The sequence below is a fragment of the Labeo rohita genome, chromosome 9 (assembly GCF_022985175.1).
Source record: "Labeo rohita strain BAU-BD-2019 chromosome 9, IGBB_LRoh.1.0, whole genome shotgun sequence".
NCBI classification, from domain to species: domain Eukaryota; kingdom Metazoa; phylum Chordata; class Actinopteri; order Cypriniformes; family Cyprinidae; genus Labeo; species Labeo rohita.
The window spans coordinates 2,641,170-2,659,462 of record NC_066877.1 but is presented as its reverse complement, the minus strand read 5'-3'; the positions used below and the strand labels follow the sequence as shown (position 1 = coordinate 2,659,462).

The following is an 18,293-nucleotide window of genomic DNA, read 5'->3' as shown; positions in this document are numbered from 1 at the left end:
CAATACACACATGAAACATGTCATAAACCACATTCAAAACTGCTGCAGACACTTTATCAGTCACATGCAATCAGAAACTCCCTTTACCTCATTCTTCTCTACCACCAGCCAGGCCACCTGCAGCCCCTCAAGACCTTTGAAGGGAATTTCACGAGTCAACATCTCCCACAGGACCTGGAAAAAACCCACTTATATGATAAAGAAAACAGACAACCACACACTGAAAGCAGCCAAATTTATTAGTTTTTCTCAAAAGATACTGATGATTTGGTTCAAACCTCAAAGCAACAAAAATACTATTTAAAGGATTAGTTCACTTCCAGAACAAACATTTACAGATAATTTACTCACTCCCTTGTTATCCAAGATGTTCTTTTCTTTCCTTAATTTATAATAGTTTATAATATAATAAAATATTTCAGGAATGTTCTCCATATAGTGGACTTCAATGGTGCCCCCAAGTTTGAACTTCCAAAATGCCGTTTAAATGCAGCTCTAAACGATCCCAGCCAAGGAAGAAGGGTCCTATCTAGTGGAACGATCTGTCATTTTCGAAACAAATTGACAATTTATATACTTTTTAACCTTAAATGCTCATCTTGTCTCATCACAGTGACAGCACAGTTGTGTAATCCGGGTCAGTACAGTTAGAGTAGGTCGAAACTCCCATTTCGTTTTTTTTTTTCTTCAACATCAAAATCATCCTAGATCTCTGTTTTACCTTTTTTAGTAAAGGGCGTTTAATCTTCTTTGCCTGTTCACTTTGTAAATACTGCGTCTGTACTTCTGCAGCGATGTAGGATGATTTTGAAGTTGGGGAAGGTGGAAGTTTTTCAACATACCCTAACTTAACTGACTGTATTGAACAGAAAAAAAAAACACACACAGACTTAGAAAAGACGAGCGTTTGAGGTTAAAAAGTATTTAAATTGTCAATTTGTTTCGAAAATGGCCGATCGTTTTGCTAGATGAGGCCTTTCTTCTTTGGCTGGGATTGTTTAGAGCCCTTTGAAGCTGCATTTAAACTGCATTTTGGAAGTTCAAACTCGGGGGCACCATAGAAGTTCACTATATGGAGACAATTCCGGAAATCTTTTTCTCTAGGAACATAATATCTTATTGACTGAAGAAAGAAAGACACAAATACCTTGGATGACAAGGGGGGTGAGTAAATGATCTGTAAATTTTAGTTCTGGAAGTGGAGCTCTCCTTTAAACAAAATGAAACAAAACTGGTTTAAACCAGAAATCATACATTTTATTTTAAAGAGCAGGTCATATGGTTTTTTAAAGTGTCGTAATATTTTGTTGGAGTCCCCTACAACAAGTTTTAATGCAAGGTCAGAAAACACTGTTATTTTCTCAGAATATACATTTATACATAGAGTCATCTGTCAATGATTTCAAAACGGTTCACTCAGCTTTGAGCATAATGTCTATAAACCCCTCCTTTCCATAAGCCAACTCTGCTCTGATTTGTCAGCTGGCAAGTTAGTGAGAAAGTTAGCGAGCGCTACCATTGTTGCCAAGTCCGCGGTTGTTTTTGATGTCTGCGAATTGAAGACAATAACATCATATTTAGCCCCTGGAATGTGAATTCACCATGGGAACCTTGTCAAAAAGCATATATTTTACACCCCAGAATGCAATTTTTAGGGAGGGACCCCCTTTGAAATGCAATTGGGCTATTTTTGAGTAGCAACTGTGCACGTTTTGTTGTGAAAATCTGGCAACACTGATGCACCTTTACATAAAACAATAATATAGTGCTCCAATCCGTTGTTAAAATAATGACATAAAACTTTTTTTTGAACACTTATGCAAATGAATTGTGCCCACAGCTAAAGTTTAGCTGCTGAACTGTAAACACATAAAACAATAATGGTGGATACGTTAGCTGAGCACTAACGTGACTAACTGATGAAACAACACTGTAAACCAAAATATGTCTAAGTTACATTCTTTATTACTAAACGAAGTAATATCAATATCAGTAATATCGTGGTTTACCTGGAAACCTAAAGCTGCACTAGGTATACATCACATATTAGCACAAATAACTAGATATTTTGAGCACTCACTTGAAAATGTCACATAATGTATCAATCATACTCACAGGTCGTGGTCCGGAGACACTTGTTAGTCCAAATAAAGAAGATTAGAAGCCAAAGATTAGAGAAGCAGTCCTCAATAAAATGACGAGCACAATAAAATGTTCGAATTGCATTGCTGTGGTATGGTGGAAATTTTTTTTTTAATCTTTCGGCAATGAAATCAAAACAAACGGCGCAAAACACAACGTCTTCTCAACATAATGTGAACACACTAACCAGTGGAAGTGTTTGTGGGCAGGTCAGACTGTTCGTATTTGGCGGGGAGGCGGGGATTATGCTAATGTGTTACACAGTGACGTATATCGGTAACAGGAAGATTTAAAAATATAGCGTTATATATTCGTTAAGGCGATTCTGAGTCGACTTTTTCTTTTGAGAGACAATATCTTGATGTAACTTTGCAGACTGTTTACATTAAATGTTAGCTACGTTACAAACTGCAAAAAAGATATTTTTTGAAAACCCATATGACCTACTCTTTAAATGAATAAACAGTATTTTAACTTTTTCAGTGCAAGCTGCCCCTGTTGAAAAAAACATGCTGGTCAGGTATGTTTTGAAACATAGAAGCTGGTTTGAGCTGGTTTAAACTGGTCCTGAGGTGGTTATAAACTGGTTATGAGCTCATAACCAGCTCAGGACCAGCACCCCACCATGCTTCAAGACATACCTGACCAGCATATGCTGTTTTTTTTTTCAACAGGGGCTAGAAGAATTATCGTTGACATTCACACACTCACCACTCCATATGAGAACGTATCACAGGTCTCAGACACAGGAAAGCTCTGGATAACTTCAGGGGCCATCCAGGGAAACGTGCCCACCAGAGACATGTGGGTGGTATGAGAATGAAACTTGGATGCTCCGAAATCACAGATCTGAATGGAGAATCCAATTAATCAACAGACTTTGATTTTTCATGCTGAGCTAATAAAACATGATTGTTTTGATTTTGTATAAACGGATTGTATGATCACATACTTTGAGTACTGAATCTGCCGTCAACACAACTGAAAAGAAAACACAAGTTGGTCGGGTTAGAGAAAATACAGCATCAAAAACACACATAGAGCCTGTATTTAATAAAAGTTACAAACCATTTCGAGACTTGAGGTCTCTGTGAATGACTGTAAACGGAGCTTCATTGTGCAAATAATGCATGCCTATGAGAAAGCACAGCATCAAACACAAATTGAGAAAGAGTGGAGTTTGATTTTGTAATAGCAATTATTAAAACAACCACATCTGTTGCTTACCATGTTTCTCTGTGTATATAAACACAGTAAATGTGTTTACAGTAGTGCACTTACAATGGAGGCCACATTTAATTGCAGAAATGTGAAGCTTGTATATGCTTACGTTCTTTTCTAGCAGATAAAACTTGTGGTTAAACATTAGGTTTTCAATTCTTCTCTGGTGTCATTTGCTCCATGTAAACAGTGATTTATGAACACAGATTGAAGCAAACTGGTCCATTTCTTGCAGATTTGAAAGATTAGATATAACTTTGCACAGACAAGATTGGTAACTGATTATATCACACCAGCGTCATATTACCATGTGTAATGTTATAACCCAAACACGGCGACATGTTTCACGTGGGTATGTGAAGGCAAATGTCAGAGCGCAATTCATGCATTGAATTCTCAGTGTTTCTTCAAGAGGCACATACATGAATGTAAACAGCTTGTTTCCTCTTACAGGTCAACTCCGGTCAGAGAAACAGCTGTAAGTTAAAGTTAGTTAAACTGTAATGATGTTTACAGCATGCTACCACCCTGCTTTAACTGGTTTAAGCTGGTCACAGTGACTGTCCAGATGGTCTGCCAGTCCAAGCAGAACCAAAAACCCCATAGAAATCACAAAAACACACCAGCATGACCGGGATGACAGAACTGCACACTTGTAATGCACTGATAAGTTCTTGTCCTTTTTAGGGATAAGTGAGATTTGCTAACTAGTCAACTAAATCTTGAAATCTGAAACGTATGTCAAACTAGCATACAACAGCTAAGCTTATTTTGTAGGCTTGTTATTCTACCGGTCATGAGGGACAATGCCAGTATGAAATTTCATATCATTTTAAAAGTTTTACTTGAGAGCAACAGATCCTATATCAACATCCTAATGAATAGACAACCTGTAGCATTAAATAATGTGATTTTGCCACCTCTGCTGTGTAGACACTTTCAACAACAACAACAATACCTTGATATGTGCTGACTCATGTTAACTAACATTTATTTGTCAAATTTTGTACTTATTTAAGGTTTTTTGTACTTAAACAAGTAGTTCACTTCCAGAACAAAAATTTACAGATAATGTACGCACCCCCTTGTCATCCAAGATGTTCATGTCTTTGGACTTCAGTGGTGCCTGCGAGTTTGAATTTCCAAAATGCAGTTTCAATGCAGCTTCAAAAGGCTCTAAATGATCCCAGCCGAGGAAGAAGGGTCTTATCTAGCAAAACGATCGGTTATTTTCGAAACAAATTCACAATTTATTCACTTTTTAACCTTGTCACTATCTTGCAACACTCTCACAACACTCATCACTATCTTACGCTAGCTTTCAATGGGGGTCAATGTGTTGAAGGTCCAAATTGCAGTTTTAATGCAGCTTCAAATAGTTTTACACTATCCCAGCCGAGGAATAAGGGTCTAGCGAAACGAGAAAAATACAAATTCATATACTTTTTAACCACAAATGCTCATCTTGCACTAGCTTGACTTCTTGCATTACATAATCACGTTAGAAAGGTCTGTTTACTTTGGGGTAGGGCGAAAACTCATCCCATTGTCTTGTCCAACTTCAAAATCATCCAACATCGTTGTTTTACCTTTTTGTGTAAAGGGCGTTTGACTTTCTTTGCATGTTCGCTTTGTAAACACTGGGTCAGTACTTCTGCATACGTCACACGTGACCTTTCCAACGTGATTTCTGTAATGTGTGAGAAAAAGCTAGTGCAAAACAAGCATTTGTGATCAAAGAGTATCATTTTTATTTTCTTTTAGAAAATGACTGATTGTTTCGCTACAGAAGACCCTTATTATTAGGCTGGAATGGTGTAGAGCACTTTGAAGCTGCATTGAAACTGCAATTTGGACCTTCAGCCTGTTGACCCCCATTGAAGTCCACTTTTCATTTCTTTGTGACTGAAAAAAGAGAGACATAAACATCTTGTATGACATAGGGGTGAATAAATTATCAGGAAATTTTTATTCTAGAGATGAACTAATCCTTTAAACATGAATGAAAATAGTAGTGATGCACATCCCTAGTCCTTACAGTTATATTTTCAAACCAGTATAACCATTTCTGCTAGGCTTCCACTGTTTTGCTGTGGATTTAGAGCATTTGTTTGTTTTTGTTTTTTTGATTTATGTATGTGAGTGTATATAACACCTTTGCCGATGTCCATTGCCCAGGTCATAATCTGCTTCATACTGATGTCTTCACTCTCGGCACTGGACAAATAGTCAAAAAGAGATCCACCGCTGGCATACTCTAACATAAAACACACACACACATACATAGAATGTAAATTAAAATGCAAAAAACCTCTATGAAAACTAGTAAATCTTGTAATGGGCAGTACTTTTACATATCACTGCTGTGACGGATCATGTGCTACTAGTCATCAAGTACTGTGCTATAGCCCTTGCAGAGAAAGTACTAATTGTTATACACTGTGTTTATCACAGCATCCTGTTTTTGAGCTCAGTGACATCACATATATGATCTGGAAAATCCTTACACCCACATAACTTTATATATAATCACTTATATGCAAACACAAAAAACCCCACACATCTACAGCACACAGGAGGAAACACAACTGTAATATTTGCATGGCATATAGTTCTAGTTGAAAGACATCAATAGGTCAAAGGTTAAAATATTACATATTAAAATAATTTCTGACACCACTGTTTGCTATAAAACAAACATATCAGAGCTCTCTAAGCTATGGACTTTGACCCCCTTTCAGACACACCTAATTTTAGAGTTATTTCATCATAAATTGTACATTACTGACAGCAGGGGAGAGGCATCATTATCTCCTCCTGCAATGAACAGATATGCAGCTCTCTCAATAAATATTTCCATTAATTTTGTTATCAGTAGTCAACATTTGAAGTGGATCAAAAAAGTTCATCAAAGTTGTGTTTTGGTTTTAGGACAACTTTCATGAAAGGTGTGACCCACTTCAAATGTTGACTACTATATATATAGTAGTAAAAGAGTTTGAATTTTAATATGTACTATTTAATCATATTTAATAATATACAGGCGCATCTCGATAAATTAGAATGTCGTGGAAAAGTTTATTTATTTTAGTAATTCAACTCAAACTGTGAAACTTGTGTATTAAATAAATTCAGTGCACACAGACTTAAGTAGTTTAGGTCTTTGGTTTTTTTATTTGTGATGATTTTTGGCTCGCATTTAACAAAAACCCAACAAATTGGATTAGTTCATAAGACCAATAAAAAACTTTTTTAGTGAATTGTTGGCCTTCTGGAAAGTATGTTCATTTACTGTATATGTACTCAATACTTGGTAGGGGCTTCTTTTGCTTTAATTACTGCCTCAATTCAGCGCGGCATGGAGGTGATCAGTCTGCGGCACTGCTGAGGTGGTATGGAAGCCAAGGTTTCTTTGATGGTGCCCTTCAGCTCATCTGCATTTTTTGGTCTCTTGTTTCTCATTTTCCTCTTGACAATACCCCATCGATTCTCTATGGGGTTCAGTTCTGGTGAGTTTGCTGGCCAGTCAAGCACACCAACACCATGGTCATTTAAGCAACTTTTGGTGCTTTTGGCAGTGTGGGCAGGTGCCAAATCCTGCTGGAAAATGAAATCAGCATCTTTAAAAAGCTGGTCAGCAGAAGGAAGCATGAAGTGCTCTAAAATTTCTTGGTAAACGGGTGCAGTGATTTTGGTTTTCAAAAAACACAGTGGACCAACACCAGCAGACGACATTGCACCCCAAATCATCACAGACTATGGAAACTTAACACTGGATTTCAAGCAACTTGGACTATGAGCTTCTCCACCCTTCCTCCAGACTCTAGGACCTTGGTTTCCAAATGAAATACAAAACTTGGTCTCATCTGAAAAGAGGACTTTGGACCACTGGGCAAGAGTCCATTTCTTCTTCTCCTCAGCCCAGGTAAGACGCCTCTGACATCGTCTGTGGTTCAGAAGTGGCTTAACAAGAGGAATACGACAACTGTAGCCAAATTCCTTGACACGTCTGTATGTGGTGGTTCACCCAAATTCTTGAATCGGTTTTGCTTGACAAGCCTCTCAAGGCTGCGGTTCTCTCGGTTGGTTGTGCATCTTTGTCTTCCACACTTTTTCCTTCCACTCAACTTTCTGTTAACATGCTTGGATACAGCACTCTGTGAACAGCCAACTTCTTTGTCAATAAATGTTTGTGGCTTACCCTCCTTGTGAAGGGTGTCAATGATTGTCTTCTGGACAACTGTCAGATCAGCAGTCTTCCCCATGATTGTGTAGCCTAGTGAACCAAACTGAGAGACCATTTTGAAGGCTCAGGAAACCTTTGCAGGTGTTTTGAGTTGATTAGCTGATTGGCATGTCACCATATTCTAATTTGTTGAGATAGTGAATTGGTGGGTTTTTGTTAAATGTGAGCCAAAATCATCACAATTAAAAGAACCAAAGACTTAAACTACTTTAGTCTGTGTGCACTGAATTTATTTAATACACGAGTTTCACAATTTGAGTTGAATTACTGAAATAAATGAACTTTTCCATGACATTCTAATTTATTGAGATGCACCTTTATATTTTTCTTAAAAAGAACAGCATCTATTCGAAACAGAATATTTTGTAATTTTATAAATGTATTTTTGGTCAATACAATCAAGCTGAATAAATCAAATACTCCATGTAGTCTTACGTGTTCCCAAAAGAATGCAAACTACTCAAATACAGACACATCCTACTGACGTATGACTGGAGTCTGCGTCTGTTAATATTCATGAATACTGTATGTTTAGCCTTGGTTTAGGTCACTGTGAGCACACATCATATAATGGTCAGATTATCAGGTTCAAACAGAGATACACACACACAGAGGGGAAATTAATAACCTCACTGACAAAGCTGACCTGCTCATAAACATGCTCTTATTACATTTACTTTTCATAAAGAGAGACTCAGTGGTCTCTCAGTGCTGCAGACTAAAGACTCTTTACACACAACTTTATGATTGTTTACAATCATTGCAGCTTCATTTGAGTCACACTCAACTCAGCACAGCAGAACCAAAGCATGACAGACACTGTGTCACTGAGATTTGAGGTTGACATGCATGAGTGCCATGAATGAACAGCATTACATAAGCGTAGCTCATTAAATCCTGACATCATCACTTATACTTATTCTTGAGAATTGTCACAGCGACTAAAGACTGGTGGGAAAATGGAAAAAAGGATAAGAGAAAACTATGATGAGTAAACTAAAAATCCATAAAAAGACCAACTAAGCTGAATGTTATTGGGATACAATACGCAATATTTACAGTATTTATTAGTCCTTGCTAACATTAGTTAATAAAAACACAACTGTTCATTGTTAATTCATGCTAAGTCCATTAAATAATATTAACAGATATAACTTTGTGTTTTAAAAATGTATTGGTAAATGCTAAAATCAACAACAACTAAGATTAATAAATGCTTCAGAAATGTATTTCAATTATAGTCCATGTTAACTAATGTAGGCCAGTAATCCCAGATATGTTGAAGGAAAATAAACTGAGGATGTTTCTTTATTACTGTTATTTGCTTATTATAATCCAAAAAGCAAACAAAACTGGTTCTGAGACTAACTGAGACAAGTACCAGTGCTTGCATGTCAGCAAAAAGATTTAGGCAAAAACAAATCATTAGAGGGAGACAGCAATGGATATTATGTAATATAGAGACATGTAACTTATTACATTTGATTACTTTTTGATTACTTTTCAAAATTTCTCATATTTGCAACTGTTAATCACTTTGAAACATTTGAACCAAGCAGAGTTAACCTTACAGTAGCACTCAACACTTTTATTGTCAGACTTAAAAAATCCTTTATCACTTGAATTACGATTATAATAAGTAAGGGATAATATACATCTTTATTTTGCGATAACAACTGGCTGGATGTACATTATCTGACTTATTACACAGCTGCTTACCACAAAAGTAAATAATTAGACACAAAACACTGGTATGAGTTGAAATGTCTGAATGCAAAGCTTTCATGAAGAAATCAGCTGCTAGCAAGTGGCAAGTTGACAGAATTAAGAAATTATACACATAATATTGAATTGAGTTTTAATATTTTTATTAGCTAACCAAACGCAAAGCTTCTTTGTTTTCTTAAAAAAAAAGGCCCTCATCAAGAAACATCACATAATGTAAATAAGTTGTCACTGAATAAGAATATGGGGATAACTCAATTTTCGCAAAACTGTCAGATAGAGTCTTATAATTCTAAGGCGACAATGTGTCCTATTCTGTGTCCTAAACTCCAGAAACATTGGTGTCTCATTTTAGAGCAGTCAATGCAATTTTGGAAAAGTTAATTAAATCTGTATGTGGGTGTGTGTAAAAAAAAATTCAGATGTAACCCCCTTTGTAATCATTAACATTTTCAAAAGTAACTGTAATTTAATTACACATTTTTCTCAGTAACTGTAACTAATTACAGTTACATTTATTTTGTAATTAAATTACGTAATTCCATTACACGTAGCTAGTTACTCCCCAACACTGTTGGTACGTATATTACACAGTTTGCACATATTACCACAGGTATGTTTTAGTATAATGTAAGTATAATGCTTTTAGGTAGGGTTCATTTCAGTTATTTTTCCTAACCGACAGCCGACACTTGTTAACCGTTTATTAACCGTTAACCGACAAGATTATTTTAAATGATAATTCAATTATTTTAGAAACAATAAGCATCTGTGACCTGTTAAAAATACCAAAATTAGTTTTCCAGGGAATAATTTTACACGTGCAAGAAGCAGCAAATGACAGAACTTTAAAATTTTAGAAGAATTTTAAAATACTTTGATAAATTGCTGAAAAAATAAATAAATAAATGAACAGTTTAACTGATTGTATTAATCTGTCAACATTCTTTCTGTTGGTTAAAGGTTAACCGGTTAAAATGAGCATCCCTGCTTTTAAGTATAAATTATCTATGAAACAAAGTCTGCATGGAAACTGTATGTTAATCATTCCAGCTGAATTAATTGCTTAAGATTGTGGAGAATAATAAAGAAAGAATGTTTGTGGAATATCACTCGAGCCCTGCCTTGCAAACAATAAATGCTGCAGTTCAGAGTGATGAGTCATGTTTGACTGACCTGTAACTATTCCATAGTTGGGCGCTTCCAGAATTGCTCCATAAAACTGGATAATGTTTCGATGACTGAGAACACTTAAAATCTCTGCCTGGAAATACAGACAATACAAAGAATACAACAACATCAAAAAAAGAAAATATTCATCATACAGATTCAAAACAGATTCATTTTACAGATTCAACAAATGTTTTCTTTCCTAATTTACCACAAACTGTTTCATTGCAAATGACAATGTCAGCATAACAATTTACACCTATAAAGCCTGCTGTGTCATCTCTCATCATCAAGATATTGCATTGTATGTTTTGTCCCCACAGTAAAAACTACAGAGCTTTGATCATAAAACTAAGCAAATATCACCTTATTATGACACATTTTTGAGAGATAGACTGACAAATGATATTTATATGCATTTTATGTATGTAGTACATTGTTCGAAGTCTGCTATACTGTCATAAAATTCTAATTAATTTACATTACAAACTATCAGAATTTCATCTCAATATATAAATATAAGCACATGCACCTAATTCATTTTGGGCCTCTGCATAAATGCGTTCATGCTCTTCGAGTATGAGCTTCATAATTTAACTATATCACACTACTGTACATGAGCAATTTTCATGATCAAGCCTGATTTCTTAAATACGACCATATAAGATTTAAGCAAATTCACCAAACATCTTTGGAAGACCTCCACTAATATGTAGTGATTCATACAACTTTTATTTGACCGCTGGCCATACTTTTGTGTTTTTACTAACTTTTTAGACAGTTAGTTCCTCCATCAAACTATATTTTTAATGTCATTTTTTCCTGAGCAAATGGTACAAATCCAAACGCTACCAAAGCCATTACGCTGTAAAATCACTATGCGAAGAACAAAGACAACAATGAATCTAGCACTTAAAAGTAAATACACTTCACCCCAAAGACAAACACTGCACTCAGCTGAAACTAATATGACTTAATTATGTGACAATTTTCTCTTAAAGACATAGTCTATGTATTTCAGTTCACAAAAGCCGCTGCGAGAGCGTGCGTCTCTCTGCGCAGAGCAGGGGGAGGCGTAATCGCGCTGCTCGGACTGGAGTCGACACACAGAGAGGCAATTAAAATGATTATCACACTGACAATTAAAGCGTGTGTATGAAAAGCTCGGGCGACTCTCACTCCCACCTCTTTTTCAATCTTCAGAAGCTTTTTCACCGCCACCTCTTTGTCCTGCGAGAGCCAGCGGGCGCGATACACACTCCCGAAACTCCCGCCGCCGCAGTTCTCGTAGAAGAGGATGTCATCGAATTTGATTTGCACAAAGGAGGCGCCCAGAGATGCCATGGCATAATGGCACTTAGAAACACGCTTCTCTCCTGCAGAACGAAGAAAAGAGAAGAGGATGAGAGGAGAACGAGGGACGAGGCTGCTCAGAGGAGAGATGTTGTGATTTGATCTGCCACTGAGAGAACTGCTCACTTCTACTCCACTGAACACACACACACACACACACACACACTGTGAGCTGTCAGACAGAATCAACTCACTTACACTAACAAGTTTTGCTCAAGTGTCACAGGCTGGTGTGAATGTAATATTTGGCGCTGTGTGTGTTTATGTGTTTTTGCGACAGTTTGCATGCCTGTCCTGCTGGATAAGTTTAACACTGTTACATATTTAAAGGAACACTTCACCCAAAAATAAAATAATGTACTCACTCTCAGGCCATCCAAGATGTAGAATATATTTTGTAGAATTTTCATGGGAATATATTTGGAGAAATGTAGCATTATATCACTTGTTCACTAATGGATCCTCTGCAGTGAATGGGTGCCGTCAGAGTCCAAACAGCTCATAAAAAACATCACAATAATCCACAAGTAATGCACACCACTCCAGTCCAGCAATTAATATCTTCTGGAGAGAAAAGCTGCATATTTGTAAGAAATACATTAATCATTAAAGGAGAAGTTCACTTCTAGAACAAAAATGTACAATCTACTCACCTCGTTGCCATCTAAGATGTTCAAGCCTTTCTTTCTTCAGTCGTAAAGAAATTATGTTTTTTGAGGAAAACATTTTAGGAATTATCTCCATATAGTGGACTTCCATGGTGTCCACGAGTTTGACCTTACAAAATGCAGTTTAAATGCAGCTTCAAAGGGCTCTAAATGATTCTAGCTGAGGAATACTATACTTTTTTTTATACCTCAAATGCTTGTCTTGTCTAGCTCTGCCATGCGCATGCATACTCTGTGCATTCCGGTTTAAGACAGTTAGGGTATGTTGAAAAAGTCCCATCTCATTTTCTCCTCCAACTTCAAAATTGTCCTACATCGCTGCAGAAGTACCAACCTAGTGTTTACAAAGTGAATGTGCAAAGTAGGTCAAACAGCCTTTGCAAAAAAAAAAAAAAGATAAAACAGCAATGTAGGATGATTTTAAAGTTGGAGAAGAAAATAAGTAATAAAATAAGTTTTTCAACATACCCTAACTGTACTGACCTGGATTACACAGAGTACGCATGTGCATCACAGAGCTATAGACAAGACGAGAATTTGAGGTTAAAAAGTATATAAATTTTATTATTATTTTTTAGAAAATGACCAATCATTTTGCTAGATAAGACCCTTCATCCTCGTCTGGGATTGTTTAGAGTCCTTTGCAGCCGCATTTAAACTACATTTCGGAAGTTCAAACTCACAGGCACCATTGAAGTCCACTATATGGAGAAAATTGCTGAAATGCTTTCCTCAAAAAACATAATTTATTTACGACTGCAGAAAGAAAGGCATGAGCATCTTGGATGACAATGGGGTGAGTACATTATCTGTAAATTTTTGTTCTGGAAGTGATGACGAAGATGATTAAGGTGTTTTATCTTTAAACAGTTGTTTCTGGCCAAAGTAGGGTTTGCTTTCTTACAAACACGCAGCTTTTCTCTTCACAACATGTTAATTGATGGACTGGAGTGGTGTAGATTATTTGTGGATTACTGTGATGTTTTTATCAGCTGTTTGGACTCTGACGGCACCCATTCACTGCAGAGAATCCATTGGTGAGCAAGTGATATAATGCTACATTTCTCCAAATATATCCCCATGAAAAAACTAATCTTAATTTTTTTGGGTGAACTATTCCTTTAAATTAGCATAATTCATAACAACAAGGTTCGGTTCATAACAGAGAGCAAGAAATCTGGTGGACAATCCCTATTGTTAATGCCCGCCTTCTGCCTCTCTGCACATGTATGAGGCTGATATTCTCCTTCCTTGTCAATGTTTCACTGGGAATTCCTCATATGTGCAATCCGACCACATGACATGAACTCATCCATACACTACTACTACTACTAGTGTAGATCATATCAGCAGGCTCCCCCTGTGAAACCAAAGTTCACTTAACTGTACTCAATGTACTTCTAAAAATTGTACTTTTATTAAAAACTTACTTAAATACACTTTTAAAAACTGCACTTTGTAAAAAGCAACTCCACAACAACGTCAACCAGTGTTGGGAAAAGTTACTTTAAAAGTAATGCATTATAGTACTGCATTACTCCCAAAAAAAGTAACTAATTATGTTACTTAGTTATTTCCTGTGGAAAGTAATGCATTTTACTTTTGTGTTACTTTTTACATCTGGGCAGGGCTTGCTTGTTTGTTTTTAATATAAAAAAGTTTTATTTTCGGCAAATATAAAAGCTCTTTCACACCATAAGCCTTAAGATGAAGGACAAGTAAATTCACATCTGTACAGTAGAACACAGAAGAAGAAAGTTCAACACTCTTCAGCAATGAAAAAAGAAGAAGAAATGTTAGTTTATCTTGAGTAATTTTTGCTTGTAAATATGGTTGAATTGGATCAACGAAGGTCAGCAGCAAAAACACTGGTTAATAAAATGGTATTAAATACATAAAGGATATTTGTATTATTTAACATTTAATTATTGCAGGTTTGCGTCATATTCTGAGTTGCATTTCATTGTTTTTATTCATTTTGAGGAATAGTGAATCTGTTTTTTGTGAGTGATATGAATTAATGCATGTTCACATTTATTCTAGAACTAAAGTAACATCTTAATCCTGATTTCTCACATGGGGACAGGAGAGCTTTCAATCAATAAATGGTAAAAAAAAAAAAAAAGTAACTGGCGTTACTTATTTGAAAAAGTTGAAAACTTGTAAATTTTCTTATCCCCAACACTGTCCAGAACTCCATAGTTACTATACAGTAACATCTTAACCACCCAAAACACTCAAAATGAACAAAAATCTATACAAATATGTTTGTCTGTAAAAATATCAGTTACAGACAGAGAGTATCTCCATTGGTTTGTGATGCTCACAAATTATAAGTGCATCTTGTTAAAGCAGACACAGAGCTGAGAAAGACCGAGCAAACTGTTGCTGGTGTATTGTTCGTTAGTTTCTCATTTCCAGTGCCGTAATTATGGATTCTGGAGGGCTGTGCTGGACTGCTGGGGTGCACAGCGGGTTTGAGCTCCATTCTCACAGAGGGACGCCACGGCTCTTGGGCGGTTTGGGCCGATTTGTGTTATATTTAGCAATGCAGGAAGCACATCGACTCACTGGTGCCTTACATCCACACACACATACAAGAAAGATATTCTAGTGGATACATGTACCTAAAGAGTAAGACGGTCACATCTTTATAAATACAGCAGCTCTAAAATGATCGGGAATGTCATTGAATTAGATACAGAATATCAATGCAAGCGTCACCAAATGCTGCAGGAGATTTTCTCTCCTTGTGAAAAAGAAGTAGACTTTTATATTATTTTTTAAAAAGACAGCACTTGTTACAAGACTAATATAGCTTATTCAAAAGAATATACTTAAGTGTGATTTTAACTATACAAAAAAGGTTATTGGAAAATGAACTGTCCACATGTTAACTGAAAATAAATTTAAATGTTTCAGTTTATATTAAATGCATTCAGCTGAAATTTAGTGTTTTACGTAACTTAAGCACATATTTATACGCAATATGAAATATCTATCCTTTGAAATGTCATGTATACACTTGTAATTAAGCATTTGTAATCAGGATGTTGTGATTTAGTACATTTAAAATATATCACATTAACTGTAATATTGAATAACACTACAGTTAAAGTTAGAATCAAGTGCTTTACTTGTGTTTTAGTTAGTCAACACATCAAAATATGTGTACTTCTTTAAAACACGACAAAATATTTTTTAATATTTTAGCTTCAAAGTGTAACTTTTAATCTGACATTTTTACAAAGTGTACTTCAGCAAGTGTGTTATGAAACAGTCATGAAAGTGTTTTTCTTTATGTACAGTAAGTACAGTTGCCTTTAAAGTCATTATTATCATTTTCTCTGCAACCACTTTTTTAAAATAAACTTTTAGGATTTGAAGTTCACTACAAGCGCACATTTAATACAGTGAAGCACACTTCTTTATTTACAAGGGTCTTCACTAACTTCCCTTCCTAATTTTTTCCTCTGTGTCTTTTAATCAGCTGGTGATTTGTAGTGGATGTATGAAGTCACATCTCCTCAAGTTACACTAGCAGGTAGTAGAAACCACAAGTGTAGAGAATCACATTAAAAATGCATATGATCAAATGACATTAATCACTATAGTATTTGCATTTTAAACAATATTTGTTTGCTAAATGCTGTATTAGTTCAGATCTGACAATGTTCTAATTGTGAGTCTGATTGTTTTATCTTTCTTCAAAATAAATAACATTTTACTTTGATCATTTTTATCGAATGCAATGACATTCATGCATTTTTAAGCAGACACTTTTTAGATTATTCTTATATGTGCACTCTGTTGCACAATAGTATTTCTTCACTGAATTATGAACCAATAGGATGACAGCAGCTTTCCTCTATTCACATCTCAGCACATGGTCTCCGCATAAGGAACAGAAAGTAAAAGTGGCAAAAATTTTTTTCTTATTTATGTAGGAATGAAGACCTGTGCTTTTTTTAGCTCTCCACACAATGCAGAATGCAGTGAACAGCAGAATGATTTTCACTCCATATCAATACAATTTCTTCAGTTTACCGAAACACTGTAAAGTGATGTAACAAGGCTACTCCCCTTCTTACAAATCATAAACGCATTATTACATTGTAATTACCATGTAAGAACATGCAGAACTTGCTTGAAGATCCTTGAATATCAAAGACAATAACATCACTGCACATGCTAGCATAGTATTTTTGTAAATTATACATTTTTTTAAACACCAGTTAAATGAAATGTGGGCAACTATATAAACTCTTCACTATATTATAGCAAAATCTTAAATGTATACCTGGCTGTTAAACCACGCGTGCTTTGATTTCTATAACTTTTAGGCATATTTACAAATCATTATTAAAAAGTGATCATTTCCGGAGTATTTCATCATAACCTCTTCTGTGCCTGTGATGCGTGATGACCAAGAACAGGTCCAGACAGATCCCAAAAGATCCATGAGCTCCTATTCCAAATCACGCTGTCATCCCGGCAGCACACACACACACACACACACACACACACACACACACACACACACACACACAGGGTTATTATAGTGTAACATCATGAAACAAACACCCACACACGTACCCGCACTCCTGTTCGCTGCTGTCAGTCTTCCCAGGAGAGATGGACAACAGTCAAGAAGATCTTGCTTTGACTTGTGACTCAGCGAGCGTCAGATATTCCCAGTGTCCGGTCCGGTGATTTCACGTGTAACAACTTCTTCCTGATCGGAGCTGGCAACATCAGAAGTCGGCGCAGTGACGCAGCAGAACGAGAGAGAAATAGGGACACCCAGCGGACACAATACAAAACACTGTGTACCATGATCATTACACGGGAACCCTGCACACCATTTATTAAAAAGGATTTGATTTGAGAACGACTTTTTTTGTAATATAATAAATAAAATAAAATAAAATAAAAACAAATATGGTTATAAAAACAGATATTGAATATTGAAATATTCGTTATGTGTGATATTTAAAAATTTGTATTATTTATAAATACTTATTTGAATAAAATTAAAAGAAACACAATTTTATTAAATATGTATGCACATTCGCATTCAGTGACATTTTTATGTCACTGCCGAAACAGGGCATGTTTTAGTCTGTTGGTTATTGTTTAACTACACCCCTACATTTATGATCAGGTAATATTCACCGAACACATTTTTATTTTTTCTATAATTAACCACTTTTTTGAGAGTTATTCCATAACATTTAGTTTTAGTTTTATATGTGTACCACAGTTCAGAACCATGTGCTGTTTAGCATCTTTAAGCTAGGTTCAGAAAATTGTCACTACCGAAACCCTGACTGTTAAACACATCCTTTATTTGGGGGAAGTAAAGAAAATTTTAGTACAGTTATGCAAATTTGTAGTATTTTAGTATGTTTTAGTGGTGCTTTGGTGTGCAAATTAAAATTCTACAATGTGGTCGCTACCAAAACGTTATTGTAATTGCTGAAAATGTGCTGTCACGACCGGGCTGTTTTGTCAAAAATAGAAGTTTACTGAATTATCATGTTAGGATGTTACGAAAGTGTTTGGTTCAATGTATATTCTAACTAATGAATCCTTAACTCTGAAATCAGTTTGATCAGTTTTTGCATTTTACAAAGAAAAAAAAAATTAAAATACAACAAATCTCATAAATCGCACTTAAAATACTGTTAAAATTTTAATTGTTAATGATTTACCTCTAAAAACCTTTTAATAAAATAGAAAAAAAGTATATTTACAAGGAAGATGTA

The 18,293-nt window shown here is 35.6% G+C and overlaps 1 protein-coding gene across 2 annotated transcripts in view; it reads right to left on the bottom strand.

The window, feature by feature from the left end:
- map3k20a (mitogen-activated protein kinase kinase kinase 20a) overlaps positions 1-17,283 on the bottom strand; it is a 42,636-nt gene extending 25,353 nt beyond the window's left edge. For both annotated transcript variants that reach the window (XM_051119593.1, XM_051119594.1), the window contains exons 1-8: positions 17,122-17,283; positions 11,690-11,880; positions 10,511-10,598; positions 5,519-5,620; positions 3,211-3,276; positions 3,095-3,123; positions 2,854-2,991; positions 88-174 (exon numbers count right to left, since the gene is read on the bottom strand). In XM_051119593.1, the coding sequence (XP_050975550.1) occupies positions 88-174; positions 2,854-2,991; positions 3,095-3,123; positions 3,211-3,276; positions 5,519-5,620; positions 10,511-10,598; positions 11,690-11,848 (669 nt within the window). In that variant the 5' untranslated portion in view covers positions 11,849-11,880; positions 17,122-17,283. The remainder of the gene's footprint in view (positions 1-87; positions 175-2,853; positions 2,992-3,094; positions 3,124-3,210; positions 3,277-5,518; positions 5,621-10,510; positions 10,599-11,689; positions 11,881-17,121) is intronic.
- Between the last annotated feature and the right edge of the window lie 1,010 nt (positions 17,284-18,293).